This window comes from Passer domesticus, chromosome 1 (assembly GCF_036417665.1).
Source record: "Passer domesticus isolate bPasDom1 chromosome 1, bPasDom1.hap1, whole genome shotgun sequence".
Lineage (NCBI taxonomy): Eukaryota > Metazoa > Chordata > Aves > Passeriformes > Passeridae > Passer > Passer domesticus.
In genome coordinates this window covers 19,752,484-19,772,102 of record NC_087474.1, presented here as the reverse complement: position 1 = coordinate 19,772,102, position 19,619 = coordinate 19,752,484, and the positions used below count along the sequence as shown (strand labels likewise).

General features: G+C 40.1%; 1 protein-coding gene across 3 annotated transcripts in view; it reads right to left on the bottom strand.

Annotated features, from left to right (window-relative positions):
* CUBN (cubilin) overlaps positions 1-19,619 on the bottom strand; it is a 143,988-nt gene that overhangs the window by 78,079 nt on the left and 46,290 nt on the right. For all 3 annotated transcript variants that reach the window (XM_064408815.1, XM_064408805.1, XM_064408824.1), the window contains exons 28-29: positions 8,590-8,749; positions 609-790 (exon numbers count right to left, since the gene is read on the bottom strand). In XM_064408815.1, coding sequence (XP_064264885.1) covers positions 609-790; positions 8,590-8,749 — 342 coding nt within the window. The remainder of the gene's footprint in view (positions 1-608; positions 791-8,589; positions 8,750-19,619) is intronic.

Sequence of the window (19,619 nt, the reverse complement as noted above, 5' to 3'; positions counted from 1 at the left end):
CCCTAAGGTGACTAGGATATTGCCTCTTTGAGTTTGGAGTTTTTTTTTTGTTTTTGTGGTTTTGTTTTGAATTGGTTTTGTTGGGGGGTTTTTTGGTTGTTGTTTTTGTTGGGTTTTTAGTTGTGGTGTTTTTTTTTTTTTTAGTGTAAAGATTCTTCATAATTTTCATCACTCAGGGTTATAAATCTCCCCACATCCTTGGAAGGCCCTACACAAGATCTCACCTGAGTTTTCCCTTGTAGTGATCCATCATCTTCCTTTACATCAGGAAATTATCTTCATGGTACAGCACCCTGCCCTTAGTTCTTTATAAAAGGTGGAGTTTTAAGACTATTTTTGAAAGCAGTTTTGTCTTTTGTTAGGAAGCATACAGTGCACAACATTATAATTAATTAAGGTATACAGTCACCAAAAATATAAAAACCAAAAGATAATAAGAACATTATGGCTTCTGTGACAATACCTGTTGAACAAAACTGTAGCCTCAGCAGAAACAGGAAATTGTGGTAGAATTGTTTGTTCTGCATCTACAGTTCTAGGGATTATCTGTTCCAGACAGAAATTAATATAACTTGTGTATTTTAGAGGAGTAAAACTAATGCTCTTACCTCCAAAACATCATAGCTGCAGTTTGGGTGATACTCAATGTCGAATTCCTGAATGGTGAGTTGAATGCTGCTACCAGGAGCTGTGTGGATGTACCAGATGCATTCCCTATTGCTTGGGTATGTGCTGGGGAATCCAGGGCTGTGAAATGAACCAGAAGGGCCAGAGAGCTCTTCTCCACAACCTGACAACAAAGCACAGCAGCCTGTCAGTGAGGAGGTCTGGAAAAACTCCCTGGCAGCTCTGGTAAGGACAGGCAGTAGCACCCATTTCATTGACAAATGTGTACTCTGGGCTGGAAGGTCTGCTCTGCCACAGAGAACCCAGGAACAGAATGGCAGGCTGGAGATGTTTGCACTGCCTGTGTAGGAAATACTCCACCTCCTGTTTTGGTACACTTTGTACCAAACCTCAGCATCTGCTCTGACTGCTGAGACACAGAGAAAAAAAGAGATTTTTTTAAATTAGCTTCTAACTTTATCATTTCAAGAAAGCTAAATCACATCCATTCTCAGCTCTTAGTGACTTCAAATAATGCACAAGTTAAGTTATCATAGGGAGGTCTTTCCATTGTAAAAATGCCATTTCCCACTGCTTTAGAAATCATAAAATTAAAGACAATGCAATTTGCCTCAGCCTACTGAGCATGATTACAAGCTGCCAGGTCACAGTGGATAAACCAACTTTCTGACACTTGGTGTGTTTAATGTTCTTTTTTTTATTCAATTGTAACAGTGCAATTGTAAAACAAGCTGTGTTTGAAAGGCTATGTATTTTCTTTTCAGATAAGAAAGTATTGTCCTAACACCACTCCCCACACCCTGGGGTTACTAAATTCTTACACGCTGTGAGCTAGATTGAAAAAAAAAAAAACAGTAGCAAAACAATGGATGAAATGCATGCTCTGGTTTAACAGGACAAAGCAGCTGAACATCTGAGACTGGTTTTATCATTGCATTATGGAGATGTGCTAAGTGTAGCACTAGCCTCTCTTTAATGAATTCCTGGGAAGATGCTATTCCTGACTCAGTCCCCATGTTCAGGCATAAATAGGGCAGGAAGGCACAGCAGCCCTCCCAGTATCAGGGCAGATTTAGATCAGTTACATTCATAGTGAAACCTTACCTTTAGAAAAACCAGTAGGTGGCTATGAACCTGTCACATGCAGAAAGAAAAAGAATTCTGTGTTTGATCTGATTTTGTGTGTGCCACTCTGCCTTCCAGCAGCAATTTTTCTTTGCTCTTTACATTACAAGCCCCCCAAGTGTTTCATTTAGGCACTAATATTTTGCTTACACAGAATTTATAGGGTCACTTGAGCTTTGTAATGCCTACACTCCATCAATCTCTTTGGCTTCATCTCCAGAGGAAAGGTTCTGTCACATTGCAAAGCCCCAAAATACTTAATAAAACCATCTAACAAACTGTGAGCTCTATATTCCCGGAGGCAAATACTGTGGTATGTCAGAAGTGATAAATAGCATCTGTATCAGAGCCTTTATTTATAGGAGATATTTTATAACATAAACCAAATAAAATACTCCTTTGATCTGCTCAACATATACATACAGATGTGTAAAACTCCTCTAATCTCTATTAAATCTAAGAATAATTTTCAATTTGAATAAGCTGTCTTTGGCCATTGCTCTGCTTTACACCACATTTTAGGAAGCTGTAGATCAAGATCTTCAATTAAGTGCAAATATTTTCCTTTTCATCTTTTATGCCAAACTTGTGGCTGCTAAGTCTCAGAAGTATTTACCATCATTTCTACCATCGAGTCTTTCAGCTTCACACAGAAAACCTGACTTTGACTTCCTCATAGTTGGCTATAGGACTTCTAGGACTGCAAACCACAAATCTATGAGGGGAAAGAGCAGCAGGTCGGAAAGGGAGCAAAGCTATAAGAATCTATTTTAAGCTAAAAAAGGAGACATCTAAATACCGATGTGAGGCCATGCCAGCTATGTAACACTGATCTCAGTCCATCACACAGTATCCACCAGAAAAACACCTTTTAAACAAAAGAATTCCCACTAATCCAGGTAAACCTTTAGCTGAAGTTGTCTTGCAGGTGAATTGGCACAAGCTTAGCTCTTCTCCCTTTTCCCCACCGTGCTGCACATGGAGCAGCCAAAGGTGGCTTGCCCTGCAGTCACAAAGCTACACTGTCAAGCTACTGGGCATCTCAATTTAGGAACTGAAGGAGCTTTTAAGTGTATTTTAAACCAATCTTGCCTTTGATCCCTATGGAGAAAAAGGCAGTGCACTTCTTCCCCTAAGGCTGTCAGCACAGGTAAATGTTAAGCCCCCTGAAACTTTGATATCCATGAAGGTTTCATCAGTGAGATGGAGAGGAAGAAAGCTTCAGGTAAACCACCACCCCCTTTTCTCTCAGCGTCATTAGAAGATGGCCTGGTTTTCCTCTAAAGAAACCAGGCTGCTGAGGTTTTACAACTGGAGGAAAAAAGGTGTCATCATCGGGGAAGCCTTACAGTGGAATTTGCAGCCTTTCTTTCCCCTCTGCATCCAGAATTACACAGCCAATAAGGACAGAGCTCAGGAGGAAAAAGCTGCTTTGCCAGCTTGGGAAACAAAGATTTCCCAACAACCAGACTCAATGTCTCGGCTCCTGAGGGGGTGGGAACAGGGATCAGGGGAGTTTCAGCAGGCAAAACAAAGCAAATTGCTATTTATCGCAGCTCCAAGAAAGCTGGGAACATTTTAAAACCTAACAGGCAGTTATGACTCAGCTTCTCCTTCTAAGGGTTTCCTGATAGCCACAAAAGACGTTTTTTATTTAAACCAGAAATGGCTCACAGGAGAGGAAAGCTTGTGTGCTCTTCTTTGAGGCCCAGACCTTTCTTCCATGCAACCCTTGCAGGTAGCATTCAGATTACTCACACTCCCTCTCCAGAGAGGTTTATATTTCCTCTTAGCTCAATCAACATTCTCTGGAAGCACATGAGTAAGAAGGTCAAACTGTTTTTAATGTCCCATTTCTTTTCTTCCAACTAAAAATGTTCCCAGAAAACACTTTTTTTAAAAAATAGAATGATTCTTTTAAAGTGCTCCAGTAAAACAGAGGTAAAGTTTAGGTCTCTGAGATTAATTTCTTATAAAATGCTTGCAAAAAGATCAGACTTACTTGTGTTTATGCCTAAGAACTCACTGACTAATAGTAGAAAAAAGAGCTCACTGGTCTTTGCAAATATGTGAACTTCACACCTGAATTTTTTTGACTGACCAGCATATGCCACAAGAAACCTCCGCATCAGAGCAGAAGCACTATCTCTGATGTCTCTGGCCAACTGCCAGGAAGTCTGGTGCATGGTGTTTCTGTTCTTTATAAGGATGAGGTAAGTGTCAATTTGCTGAAAATACAGATGCTAGTTGAATTTTTAAAAATATTTACGTAAATACTTAAGAGATTAAAACATATGTTCCCAATTTAAACTCACTTGCTCACTTGTACAATTGTTCTACAATGCCAAAATGAGAAAACTCAAATAATGAACCTTTGGAAATGCTTATGAAACTTTGATTACAAAATTACATGAATACAAACCTTCTCCCAATGTTTGTGTTTGTATGCAAACATCAAATAAAATTTTGATTCTACTGAAAAAAATTGAATTTTTGCTGTTTATAGCAATAAAGTAAAAAACATTGATCTTTAGGGATAAATAAAAATGCAGAAGCAAAAGGTAAAAATAGCAGCATTACTTCATCTATCACTGAAATAATGGTGATTAATACCAAGTCATTCTGCTCCTAGTGAAACATCTTTAAAAGTTTTCCTCAGCACAGAAATACATGGTCTTGCTGTGTGCTGTGAAATGCAGACAGCTGCACTGTGGAAAAGTTGCTTGCAGCTGAACTGTAAGCATACAGCATATGATCAGTTTGTGCCAACCTCCTTGCAGTAATTTTGGACATTTCAGCCCTGCAGTTAAACAGAGGAAAAAAAATAAGAAAGGGGAGGTACTCTTTTAGTAGTGTAAAGGTCCTGGAATTCCCCTGAAAATGCTGAAAACTACTACCTACTCTGGTGTTAGTTGCTAGGAAATCAGACAACAAACACAAAACTTAGGAAACATATATTTGGTGGTTTTGCTTTACTCTGACTAAAATTTACGTATTCATTGAAGATTGTGCAAGCAATGACTTACAGATCTTTCCATATTACTGCCTGTCTGGTTAGCAGATGGTGTTCATTAACCAAAGAAGAATCCCTATTCTCATAAATAATTACAGCTGAACAGAAATGTTGTAATCTGTGGAAACTCTATTATTTGCTAGGTTTTCAGATTTATTCACGGGTGTGTTTTTAGCCACATGTTAGAAAAATCCCATCCATAAAGGTTAAAGAGAACTGGCACTGTTCCTGCAAAACCAAATTTAGGGAAATGAAAGGAAACAGAATTTTCCAGTTGTGGTACTCATGGTGAAACTTTTCAGTAAGCATAAGCTGACTCTAACTGCAAGGAGCATGTACTATAAACATTTGCCTGTACTATAATAATACTTGTGTGAAGTATAATTTGGATTTGATTCTGAAAACTTTTGCTCTCTTGGGTAGGTTTGGTTATAGAATATTATCCAATGGATGAAGTAGAATAATTTATGTGATAAGGGTTTATGCAAGAGAGTAAAAATTCAAGTGAGATATGTTTTGGGTTTTTCTCTGCTTTCTGATTTGTTAATTGCAGACCTTGTTCATCCTTAGACTTAATGTGACAGAAAGACACTGAAAAGGAATAGCTATTTTTGGAAACTGAAAAAAAATGGCAATTTGTTAAAGCTTACACAAGAAATAAACAACAAAGCTGTGAGTCAGGCTTAGAAAATCTGGACCTCATTTTCCTTGCTGACCTGCAGGGTGATATTCTGTTCAGCAATCCTAATGGATGCCTGAAAAATGTCTCCAGAGCATGGCTTCTGCATCTTCATCCAACCTCTGTTTCTGTAGTGCTTCTCTGAAGAACTAACAAACTTTTAACATTTGACCTGACACATATACTGACACTGTGGAACAGAAAGCAGAATCATTGGTGCAAATTCGGACTGAGAAATGCTTAGAAGAGACAATTAAACTTAAAAGGTCTATTGACAATGAAGCAGCCAAATGAGTGAGCTTCCAATGCAATGCAGATGTATCTATGAAGCAGTGAGGTCCTACATGCACATTGCTTAATAAGGTAAGTGACTGGTGTAGGAAATATGTGTCTCCTCAGATATGACAGTTGTCACTGGTGTAATTTTGCACTGAGACACCTTTGCCCTCTTGGCCTCCTGATTTTTTTTAGGGAAAGCAATTTGATTGGCATTCCATCTTTGCAATATCCAGACTGTTAGCACAAGTTTGTTCTTTCTCAAAGGGCCAATATATGTCCCATATATATTTGCCAATATTAAACTTCCTAAAACAGAGTGAAAGTAGAATAAGCACCTTGCAGATTCAAGCTTTCCACTGGCATATAATCCTTTTGAGGTCTTGACTGCAGAAGAAAACATTAGTGATTTAGCCAAATAATTTCTAAATCCATCCTCATCAATGAAACTCCCTTAGATAAACAATGTTATTTCAGAACCAAAATAATTTTTAAATTTAGTTCTCTGCACTAGAACTTTCTATCCAAGTTAAAATTACATAGGACACTTTTAAGCATAAATAACAGCCTTCTCTTAAGATTAGTCTTTGCAAAAGACTTTAGGTTTTCAAATAATGCACTTTTTAAAGTAGGTTTCCTCAGCAGCTGGAAAGATCAGATGAAAATGTTTTAAATCAAAACAGTTTTGTTTCATTTATGGCAGGAGGGGCTATTCAGATCAGCTAAAAATGAGGTAAGCTTTTGTCTTTTTTTGACCACCTCACAACAGTGAAAAAGCTGCTGGGAAGAGTATCTGAAGCAAACTCTATCAGACACATGGAAAATATAAGTGCTGCTCTCTTTGCCATCAAAACATGTGAATCTCCTTGATATATATCTCATAGAGGCTTCACAACTGCCAGTTAAGGAGCACACGGACAGCCTGAAAAATAGTTCACAGCAGCTTGAACTCTAGAGCACACATTTGTCACTTGAGCAGAAATAAAAGTCCTTCTCTCAGCAATATATGTAGCTCTGTTATTTTCTTGTCAGGTGAGATGTTACCAGATCTGGATGTAGACTGCCCTAGGAATTTGCCCTCAGGGAAGAAGGGATCCAAATGCTTCACTCTGAAATACCCAACTCAAAGGCTGCATCTCCTGATCAGTTCCCCTAGACAAGGAGAATTTTTCCAGTAAATTTTTTTATGAACTTGAAAGACTCTCAGAAGGGAGAGGTAAATATGGTACCTCAGCCACAGGGACATATCTAATTTAGTTACTCTAGGGCTACCAGGCAATGTAGCCACCAAGAGTAAGAGGAATAGCTGCATTTTTGCATGACACCAACAGAGAACAGAAAAAGAAATTTTTGGAATGAACAAAAAGATGACAACTGTGGCCAGCTCTGGAGGAACTTGCACTCACATTGCAAGCTGTCAGAAGTCACAGCTGTGACGTTCTGAGCCAGCAATGACATTCCCTGAGAGCCAGGTCTATCTGACCCCACAGATCCTGGTCTGTGTTCAGACACAGCTCATATTAGCAGTCTGGGCCCCGTGCAGCATCAGGGTGGAGCTCCGTGTACGGGAATTAACAGAAGGGCAGTGCTGCCTGACAGAGAAATGAATGTCAGTGCAGCAAAGGACTGCAGAGGGGTGGGAAAGCACAAGAGTGTTTACCATGCAGGCAGATTCTGGAAAGCTTTGAGATCTTTAGAAAAGCAAGTTAACCCAGCACCATGGCTACTGTATGGAACTGATGTCATCTGGCTGTGCATAAAAGCCTCTGCTTTTTCTTCTTTTGTGCAGCTCCAGAATGACGTCAGCCCAAAGCACAAGAAGGCACCTTTGTGCTGGGGCCCTTCCCCTGCTGGCTCCTGCTACACGTCCCACTCCCAGCGTGTGTCCCTCCCCTACCCAGAAATGCTCCCTCATTCCCCACTGAATGCAAGGCACCTCTGTGCTGCCAGAGTCCCTTGGGAGCCTGCAAGCTCCAGCAGTGTGTGATAGAGCAAGGAGCGGCCATCCAAACCGTGTTCAGCAGCCTTGCACCTCAGCAACCTGCAGTAGGGCCCCTGCAGCCTATTCATCTGCTTCAAATGCAGTCAAACCTGAATGCTGCTGACTGATGAGACAGACAGGGCAACTGGGGCAACTTAATTATTTTCAAGGCTGGAACCCCTTTGGCAGGATGTACAATGGCACACGATTCAACCATGTCACAGTACACAACTGCTGTTAAATAAGCAGAGTGAAAAAAGATGCATGAAGAAACTGCAAACGTAGTTTGCTGTTTTACAAGCTTTAACAGATTTGTTTATAGTTCGCTGGCATCTGTTTAATAAGGCCTGTGACAGTTTTCATGACATGCAAGAACAACAGCACAGACACCCCATGCACATCCTGGTCAATGTTATTTCATGCAGAGAAATGGGGCAGGGCAGCTGCAAGTGGACACTACCACAGAAAGCAAGTACCACTAAATTAAACTTGAGAGAAGCCTGCACAAAAAACAGAAGTCTATAGAAATTGGGAAAACTAAGGGCTGAATGCTCCCCTTAAAAAGCTCAAGTCACTCACAGTTACCCGTGACAGCATCTGTCTCCTGCTCATTACAGAAATTCTGGACACACCCCTCATCCCTGTGCCTACTCCTGGAAATGAAAGCATATTTCAGTAATAGCTCTCAATCTCTAATCAGCTGATCTTTGATGGTGTACATGTGCAGAAACATCCACTGGGAAAGTATGTGTAGAATTATGAGGAAATGCAATGGATTTAGAGCTGCAATGGGTTATTTCTATTTAGATGGCATAGAAGGGCATAAGCTGGAACTCCATTACACATCCAGGGAAGGAAATTTTCCCAGAGGAAACCTGGCTCACTTACCATCAACATGCCATAGCATCTGGAACCCACTTCTAGCATTCAGTCCATCTGAGTAAAACTCCACATGAAGGCTGGTCCCTGTAGTGCTCCCTGCCAGTGGAAGAGACTGTCCACAGAAGGTGCCTATCAGGTTGGAATATGCATCAGGCCCATCATAGAGCTGAAATTAAATTTAAAAAAAATACTAATGAGTAAAAAGAAGTTCCCCAGTTAATCAGCTTCTCAATGTCTTGTACAGGATTAAAAAAAAAAACCAAACCAAACCAGTGACACTTCTCCCACTGGCCACCCTTGCACAGCAATATGAGCCCAGGGAGTGTGGAAAGATTTGGGCAAAATGATGAGTAAATACAATGTCAATATGTCTTTAAACCTGGCTGCACACTGTGTGCAGTAGGAAGGGTTTGCTGTTTCTGTTTTGGTGTGTATTGGGGGTTGCTGGGGAAGAAGATAAAGGGCAAGTGGCAATGAACCGAAATAGAAAGAAAAAGAGGATGTCATGGGTCTGATTTGCCCATGCACCTAACACGCTGAGTGCCTCCAAACCCCTTGGTGACAACTCTGTTTACATCTTCATCTGTTTAATGCTGCAGCCAGGTGATATGAGGACTGCCTGGGCTTCTGATGGAGAAAATCAAGCAATCAACATCACGATGGCCTCCCAGAGTAGTAAGGACATACTGAAAACCCAAAGTAAAGCAAATCTTCAAAAACACAAGGAAATTTCATATGTGTTATTTATGGCTTCATAATCTCATGCTAAAGCCTTCCTCCTTTGGAAGAAAACTGGACTGAGCCATGCTAGTGAAATTTGATTTTCTTGTCATACTCTATGTGCCAGTATTTTGACAATCAATGATCAGTCAGATATAGCCAGCCCGAAAACCTTTCTGTTCTCTAAACACAGCTGAGGAATCCTTCATCCCACTCTTAAAACATTGCCACTCTTAAAACAAATCCAAAATCAACCAAACAATCAAAACAACAAACTGCTATTGAAATATTTCTGTATTTAAATATTTAAATGATGTCTGAAGGCAGTCATATACTCACAATTAAATGAAAACACTTAATACATATTTTGATGGGGTGATAGTAGATGCTTAGAGATTTTGAACTTTACATTTGTTGTCTCCAGACAGGTTTAAATGGTATTTCAAATTCTAGTTTTGGAAGTTTTTTCAAATCCAGCAAATCACACTGAACATACCTCTGTGTTCTCACCAAATACCCCATACCCCAGTGTCATTTTTCAGGCATGAGGAATGTAATTTTTTACAAAGCTAGTAAAAATGAAACACTTTAGCTAGATTGCCTTTGGTTTACAGTATCAGATGGCTGGTCATTTTCAAGTTAGGACTTGCTTTATTATTTCTACCTTGGTTACTATGATTCTTAAGGTCTAGGAAAACAGGAACCCTTGTCCTTTATTATTATTTTGTGACAGTTCATCTGATCTTTTGTCTTACAAAGCATATCTTCCTAACACAACCCAGCAAATTACTGGCACAGAAACCATGTCTGAACATTCTCATTGTGCATTTTTGGCATGCTTCCTTACAGAATTTCAACGAAAACTTTTCTCTTTTCTGAAGCCATTACCGTAAAGTTGTCTCTGTGCAAAGAATAAAATCTAGGATCTCTAGAAAAACAGCAAAGGTTTATTTATCTTTTCTCTCCATTCAAATATCTTTTCCAAATATCTTTGATTCCACTCAGAATTCTGCTACGTTCAGTACATATAACTCATACTATGGAAATACATTTCAGCAAATATTGATTGACCATGCTAGCTACTAATTTTCATGCATATTTTCTGGCAGACTTGCATATAAGTCATTAAGTCATTAACCCCCAGGCTTTCTGTTAAAGATGCTGGTCTTGCAGAATCTTCAGAAATCTCATTACTTATTTTAAGCAGATTTGGGGCAAATAAATCAACTTGAATGGTTTCAAGTCCTCTAGCAGACAGTCCAGTTGAAATGGTTTTGTTTGGTTGGTTGGTTTTGGGGTTTTTTTGGGTTTTTTGTGGGGTTTTTTTGTTTTGGTTTTTTTGTTTGTTTGTTTGTTTGGGGTTTTTTTGTTGGTTTTTTTTTGTTTTGTTTTTGTTTTTTGTTGTTGTTTTTTGTTTGTTTTGTTTGTTTTTTAATTTTTTTTAAATTAAAAAAATAAAATTGGAGTTAGTTCTGCCAGAAGTTAGGGCCAAATTGCAGGAACAATTCTATGATAATATTCCCTGGCCTATTTAATGACTTGTGACCATCAGTCTAATACAATGAAAAGCTCAAAGCAAGCTAAATGTATTGCTAATTGAGAACTATCACTCTATTTGGTATGGTTTCTCTTGGTGAAATCAGAAAAGACTGAAAGTTTCTAATTGCAGACACATTTCTAGTAGTGATCAGATGTTTGAAAATAAATATGAAATTGTCCTAAAGATTAAATGGCAATATGTTGACTATCAATCTGTATTGTTTCCACATATAAAATTTGAAGTAACACCTGATAGACAGATGAGCTGTCCCATGCCCAGCATTACAGTTATGACCTTCTTCCAAGCCAGGGTGAGAGCTTTATGCATTCTTTGAAGGCATAAGTTCAGAAAAATGAAATAATGTCAAATCCAATTAGATTTTTTAATAGTCCTTCCTTTGATAAATTTGTGGTGTATGCTACTCATATTTCTGTGGCTTCAAGCCATGGAAATTTTACACCAGAAAAATATGAATGGTGAAGAATGAATCAATATGGAGATCACTCTGAATAGTAGCTAAAACTATGTCAAGATACATATTTACAATGTACTGTTAGCTCTATTGATTACAAATGAAAACCCCCATTCTAAAGAATGATGGACTAAATCATACATAGCAACTTCCAAATCCAAACAACAAAAAAGCTTCATGCATCTCCTGCAGTTTGATTCATCAAGAGTGTATTATTTTTATCTAAGACAGAGAATACCACATTTCTATGTCATTTCCTCTGAAAACAGTCCATCAGTTTTTCTAGCCACAAAGCATGGTTACTATGGCAATCCCTTCATGCCGTGCTGCCCTGTGGGTTTGAGTTCATAGCAGCATTTCACAGGGAATTTGAGTGCCTGGCCAGCTGTAACTCATTGAGAGAGGCAGAACCACGACTGCTAGAATTACAGCTGGGTTTTTTGAGCTGTCTTTCATTTCTAAATGAAGGGAACAGCTGTGCATTTTCACAGGGCATTTTGAACTTCTCAAACCACCTTTTGCTCTCACACAAACACAGGCAAGGGAAACTGAAGCTGAACACAGCTCTCATGAGTTATAACTTCTCTGCTGATATCTGAGATAATGTTTCTTGTGTCAGGTCCTGCTTTGTCAGCTGTGTTATCTTAAACTGCTGCAAATAGAGGGAAGGTTCTTCTGCAGTCTATATGAGACAAGACACTTCTTATGATTGTGCAAGACAATTGGATTTTGGAGCAGTGTATTAGTCACTCCTGCACCATAGTGACTCCAGGAACTGGTAATTTGAGTCCCTTCCAGCTCCCCATTGGGAAGAAAGTGCTTGTTCCCCTCGTGTGTATATATTGGTTTTGTAATCTATTTATTTGTTCAGACCTTTTAGCCTCTACCAGAAAATCCAAGTGCTTCATAATGATTTTGGCAGACAATTCAACCAGCAAAACAGGCAAACACCTACAACACACGTTCAGATCCTTAGCCTCTCCTTTTTAGCAAAGCAATTGCCCAGCAGCAAACAGAATGCTGCATTTCACCAGCCTGCACCCCAGCACTGGGTCCAGGAGGGATGGGCTACATGCAAATGAATTATTTAGCATGGCTCAATAACTGTTAGAAGAAACTCCTTACCAGGCTCCCTAGGAGCAAGTGTATAGGTTGACATGAAGGTAAAAAGGGGAGGTACCAGCTCTCTAAGGGAGGAATCAAGCTGTGTGACTGCCCCACAGTGAAGTGGCAGCTGAAAACCATCTGCTGTACATTAGAACAGGGTTGGGGAAGCAGGACTAGCAAAAACTGCAGGAAGGGTTTGGCTTGGGTAGCTCTACTGGGGGACACCATGGTCACCAGTATTGCATTTTGGCTCTTCTGACTCTTCAGCCTGGAAAAATGTCACTAACACCAATAATGATGCCCTGGAGGCCACAGCTGTTCGCTTCTCTTTGGAGGAGCAAAGCAAAAGGGCATGACCTGTGTCACAGAAATGCTCATTACCAGAACTGGAGCAGGGGCTCAAGGACTGAGCTGATTGGAAAATGAGGTTTCCTCTACTTGGAAGAAATAAAGATCTATAAAAATGGGGGAAATAACCTTGGAATGTGTTCCATTTGGACATACTTGAGGTAGGGACAATTTTCTAGCCGACTGCCTTGTCAAGCTTACTCTGTCTTGCAAAAGTGAGCCTTTCAGACTGGTAGTAAGACTCCATCTGTTCAGTTTTCCTGGCAGAAAACTAGGGGGTAGGGGGAGGGATTAAGGCAAAATATCAGTGTTCTCCTGGAGAATGTTATTTCTATGAAAAGGCATGGGGGTTTTTTCACTAGGAAAAACATTGCAGAGGAAAAGCCCATGCCTAATCAGCTCTGGAAAAAAGCTGCTTATATACACTAGTTAGTAATAACATATAGTCTTGATCAAGAGGTGATAGTCTCCAAAAATAAACTTTCTGGTTTTTATTAGGGGAAAATCTATTCTATGAATACTGACAGTTCTCTTTCATTGTACTGTAAATAATACTGTCATCAGATGTCATGAATTCATCATAATAATGAACAATTATAATAATAATTGTCTCCAACTGAGTCTTGAAACAAACTATTTGTCAGAATACAAGTCAGAAAACCTTTATACAGGGAGCAGCAGTAACAATCCTGGGCTGTATTTGCAGAACTCAGGAAAGGAGGCATTGCCTTGGATCAAACTGTCAGAGCCATAAGTGCCCCACCCATGCTCAGAGCTTTAGGGCAGTCTGACACAAGCAAGTATCCCCTTCCTCTTAGAAGTGGGAAAGCTGATATGGGATTGTTTGGATCTAAACACCAGAGGCAATGATTACAGGTTTCTGAGTAGCTCTTCCTGAAAGGAAATGAAAGGAAAAGAAATACTGGAAAGGAAATTTCGATGGCATTGCCACAAATATATTACCGGAAAACAAAAAGAAGCAAAAACCAGACAATATAATCCTCATCCAAGTAACAGAATGCACTCTAAGGGGAGATCACCATTAATGATTAAAACAAGAATTAACACAAACAAAAATAATCAATTTCCAAGCAACACATTTCCTTCCAGAAGGGTAGAGTGCAAACTTAAGGACCTGCAGGTCTGTCAGCCAGAGGAAAATCCAAACAAATTAAAACTCCAGGATGTAGCCCAATGTGCTAGCTGAGCACCACAATGACATTGTTTCACAGAAACAAAGGCAGTTTAAGACTTTGAGTGACTGACTGCATAGAGCCTTGACACTTCTGCACAAACAGGAGAACAAAATCAGGTTATGTTTGTGCTTGGATGATGATAAGAGTTTGCAATTGCCACTAGAAAAAGCCCCTCCTTAAGAACTCGTTCTAACTAATATTTTAATATGATTATTTAAATATGTTTATGTCCTAGATGACTATGATAAAAGTTCTTGCTCTGACCACCATATGTACATTTCTTGTCACCACACAATGACACACTTTCACTAATGAACCATTTTATTCCATACTACAGTGGATTTGACATCAGACATTACTTAGACATGGAGGCATACTAGTTAATCTTGCTGGGACTTATCTAGCATATGGAAATAAATGTCTATTTTTTTTTAACAGTAAGTGAGTCTATGTTTTGTCTTGTAACCTGAACCTGAAATAATTGGAGCCCTTTGAAAATTTTGAGCTAGGTTGAAGTCCACATTACACTGGAGTGATTTTTATAAAACAGTTTTTCACCTCTTGAATTAGCACTTACTTTCTTCTCAAAGAAAACAAAAGCTTTTAACTACAGTCATATCTATTAATTCCCATCTTTCTAGGGAAGGTTTATTTCTTGCAATTACATGAAACCAGTATTTTGTTAGCGATTAATGAATTATAAAGATGTAAGAAATGCAGGGTGTATCTTTGGATTAAATTTTAAAATTGTTTTGGATACAGGAGTAGAAAATAACTGCTGCTGAAGAAAGGAATGCCTAGGAGACATCCACCTAGTCAATACATCCCAAAGTCTGCACTCAAAAAATTATTTGTTCAGCATGCCATTCTAAATCTCCAAAGCTCTATGGGGAAGGCACCTCCTCCCAGCCAGCATGCTGTGGTGGACAGAATCCAGATGGGTCCCTAAAGTGTCTCTGCAGCTTTTGCTGACCAAGGGACTGCCTGGGGATCCACGCCTTTGTGGCAGTGGGATCACATTCCTGGTGATGAAGCTGTTGCTATTTTGGTCGAGTGACTGCTGTCCTCAAAGCAGAAATTGAGGCAGTTCCTCTGCAACGAGAATTCACTCCTGGTGGAGGGAACAGGACTGCTTTTAAGCTTGGGACCATAATATTCCCAAAGTTACTCCTCAGCAGAAATCTGTGTGAAAAGCTCCCTACAAAGGGAGGGGCTGTGCCTAAGGGGGTGGAGAAGTGTTCCTGCTCTGAAAAACCCAGAGTGGCCTGAGCAGTTTGCAGTGCTGCTGATTTGTTCCCAGGGCTCTGCTTCTCCTCCTGTGCTTTGCCAGCCCAGATGAACTGAACTGTAAGTGGAAGGAACATCACACTGATACCATAAAGGGCCAGAGAGGACAGGAAGGGCTCTGGGAATTCCCCCTTATTTGAGAAAATTTGCATCATGTATCTCTATGGACACTAGGGAGAGTTGCTACTTGGTGTCAGCAAATGGAGACAGAAAAAAAGGGAAATATTCCTGCCTCTTAGGCTTTCAGACTGGCTTATGGGAATAGTTCAGGGGGTGCACATGACCTTCCACAAAGTCCACTGTGGTTTTTTCTGAGCTGTCTGGGGTTTTCCCTTTGATTAGTGGAATCTTTGACTGATTTAAATGGAGTTTCTCCAGCCACAATGTAACTTTTTTAATGCAACGCCTGTGCTGAGTGTGATAAACAGACAGTCTCACAGATAATGGCCAGGCTTTCCAGCAAAGTCTAGCATACAGAAGAAGAACATAGGCAACAAGAATCCAGCTGAAACTAGACAAGTCTCAAATATTCTTTCTCCAACAAGGGGCATGCACACTACCATCATGTGGTGGTATGTCACAGGCATTTCATTGTAGTATGCATTTTTCTGAAGGAACAGACTAAGTCACATTGCTGTGAGCTGGCAGGGTGTGGAAAATGCCAAGTCCATGAAGGTCTGACTCATTTTGAGAGTCCAAAAGAGGAGTCTGTGCTGGCTTCACTTGTGCTTGTCATCTGAGGTTTCTGTAGGCACCAGGCAACCCTGTCATCACTACAAATTTAGCTGTTGTGAGGGGTTGGGGGTTTTGTGTGCATTTGTAATTTTGCTTCTATGCAACCTTTCAAAGAACAGAGCCAAAGTGTACTTTGATTCTGGCAATGCAAGCAATTAGAAAACCAAAAAATTGGAGTGCTGAACTGGTCCTGTTTAGGGTGGGCAGCTTTTTGGCCTGACACTCTCCTTTTAAATATCCAGATCTCTCACTTAAAATCGGTGCATGGACTAATATGTCATTGTATACAATGGTGAAGCCTGGAAAAGAAACCTGAGAACTGTCACTTTTATCCTTACAGTCTTACACTGAAGGATTTCTTGTGGAGGCCCATAACCCCCTAAAGGAATTCAGGGATGTGCTGTTGTGCTGCCTGATAAAATGTTAATGGATATGGCTGCAGCATGGCCAGCAGGCTGTGATTTGATGTCTGGGTACAGGACCTGGGTGGGTATATTTCATACATCATCTGCTTCTCCAGGGAGACATACTACCAGTGACATTTTGTAAATTAATGCATGGCCATAAGAAAAGCCATTCCTTGTGCTTGAGGAATTCCTGCAGCACTTTAGAAAGACACACTCATAAATAAAATGTAATAATGGTAATCTCCTAATATAGTTTAAGCATATTTACTAATTGAAAGAGGGAGTAAAACTAGAAACAGGGTAAGATATTTTTATGTTAAGCTAATAAATAAAGAGGATGACCAGATGAGTGTGAGCAACAATTATCTAATGCAGTATTCCCAGATGGAGAAAAAGGATATTATGGTACATCCCTGGAATGCTACTGTGGTTTAAAAAAGGAGGGAAAAAAGACATATCCTGCTACCACCAGAAGGAAATGAAACAGTTCTCAGGAGCAGATGCCATATTAATTACTGTATTCATTAGATAATATTCCTCATATAATCATGCAATGGTATTTTAACCACTTTGAGCCCAGTTGCTGAAAGAGTCTGGGCTGCTTAAGCACACTGACAGTAAGCAAGCAAGGCAGTGCTCTGGTCCAAAGTGGAACTCTGTCTTGGCTTGCAGCAGAAGAAAGGCATTTGTTGTTATCAGGCAGTTGTTTGCCCTCATAGGATGTTCTTTTGCATTAACCCAATGACAATTCCAACACTGACAGTAGATGCACAAACCAAAGGGGTGAAACTTGGACAGAGAGCTCTGAAATTTGTCTTTCTGCCTGACACAATTTTTCTATCTGTTTATCAGGCTGCTGGCATCTTGCAAAAGGCTGGGCAAGGTCTGCTCTTGTCCTGGTTCTGGCCAGGACAGGGTTAATTTTTTGCAGTAGGTGGGAGGGGGCATGGCCAGGACACAGGGGTTGTTCTGTACCATGTCATTTCATTGCCAGGGGCAGGGGACAGTGCCAGGAAGAAGGGGCTCCTTCTGTCCTAGAAAACCTGGCAGAGAGAGCTGTCTGGTATTTTCTGTTACAGTTTGGGGTCTTTTTTGCCTGTATGAATAATTTCTTTTCTTATACCCTCTGTCATTAGTCTTGTTGCTGATACTTTTAATTTTCTTATCTCAACTCTTGATCTTTGCCTTTTGTTCCTCCAGTTGGAGGGGGAGAGGGGAGAAGTGCATGGCTTTTGTGGGAGTACTAAATTGGAGACTTTAATTCCTAATCCATGACATCCCTGTAATTAATAAAAGCAGATGCTAAACAGACTGCACATTAAGGGACAGTAGTACTTTCTCAGCAGAAGAACATAGAGGGACATTGTCACTGAAGGACACAATGATCAGTGGTTTTCAAATAATATTTTTCTTCTATAAGGAAGGAGTATTTGTCAGTTCTATAGCAGGACTCTAATCTTCAGGGCAAAACCATGATATACTTCCTACTTTGCCTCCCCAGAGATTATGTTCTGCCATATCAAATAAGAAGGTAATTCATCATTAAAGATGGGGAATTAAATATATGCTTGTTCAGCTAATAATCTGATGCATGTAGAGGAAAGAATGACATTTCTATGTCATTGCCTGCAGTATCTCACTAGTTACATCCCCATGACTCCTCTAGAAAGACGAATGTCAGGTTATTTAGCCAAGGCACAGCAAGCAATATAAGTTAAAGACCATCCACTCTAATTACAGTTAGTGTAGCATCACCAGTAAACATTCTGCTATTTGATATGTCTTGTATCTTATTATTGTCACTTCTGTACATGTCTTTATCAGAAGCAATTAATCTCATATTCTTGCAACTTCACTGCAAAACTCCTTCCAAAATGTCACACATCCTATGAGCATTACCAGTGATGAGCCAACATCCTCTGACAGGACATGAAACACTGCACAGTGCTCCTTTGCTGGGTAAGTGCTCATATGATATTCATCCTAGAGACTGACATAATAGAAACCTGCACTTTTGCTTCCCTCCCACATTGCCCCTTCTCAGTTTCTGGCACCTACACACAGAGGCAGAGAATTGCCCTAAAGTCAGAAGAACAGAGTTTTTTCCTTCCTACTTGACAGATGTATAAATAGTTTTATATGCTAAAGTGGTGGAGATGCAGGTCCTGCCCAGAGCAGACCAAGCTGGAGTCACCCAATGCTCCCTGCAGAAAGAGAATGGTGCCCACCATGAGTAACACCTGCCAGATGGTGGAATGGTGGCCTAGCTGACAAGAAGCCTCCCATGATCAAAAGAGAAAAGGAAATAGGTAACACAATACACAGCTGACTTCTTATTGCACAGATGTGACTGAATTTCAGTCTGGAACAACCATGCACTGTACTTGTACTTACTCGTACTCACTGGACAGCTGACTATATTTTTCCTGCCCCTAATGTGAAACAGTTATTTGCTCTATGGCATGATAATATCTTTGGTAACTGAAAATCACTAGGAATACCCATGTGTAGAAAATTTTGGTTTTGACATTACACGTATAACTTCTGACTCACAAGTGGACTAAGCCAGGGAGCAAATAGATAATTAACTGTGTATATCTGACTGAATTAGTCATGAGGCAAAATGCTCTTTTTATGTGGGTTTGGGTCAGATTGTCAGCCATAATTAAACAAAAAGCTGAGGAACATGCCCTTTCCCAGTATAAAGACTGGGACCAAAAGCATTTTGTTCAGCAAGTAAGGTTCAGCAGTACTCAGGAAAACAGCTTGCTCAGTCTAGTTGTCCCCACCCCACCAAGCACCATGATTTTTCCCTTCAGAATTCAGCAAGACTTCAAAAAAATTAAAGTTTTAGTTTGAGACTATAAAAATATGTCCACATGTCCATAAATCTGTTTCTCACACTAACTTTTAAAAACAGCTTTACTACTTCTGGGGTGTTTTTTGCAACTGCCATTTCTTGACTGTAGTTTGCTAAGGCGGGTCATATTTCTGCCATAACACCTCTGCAACATTTAGTCTTGTCCTTGCATCATATACCACTTTTCCTTACTCCTTCCACCACTACAGCTGTGGTCATCAGCTAATCCAACCTAACATCTAACTCTTGTCCTTCCTGTCCCCAGCCTTCCAGCAAGTAGGAGGAGATATTGTCACTGAGCCTACCATCTGCTAGCTGTCACGGAGCAGCATGCTGCTACTGTCAGAGCTGCCACAGAGCTAAG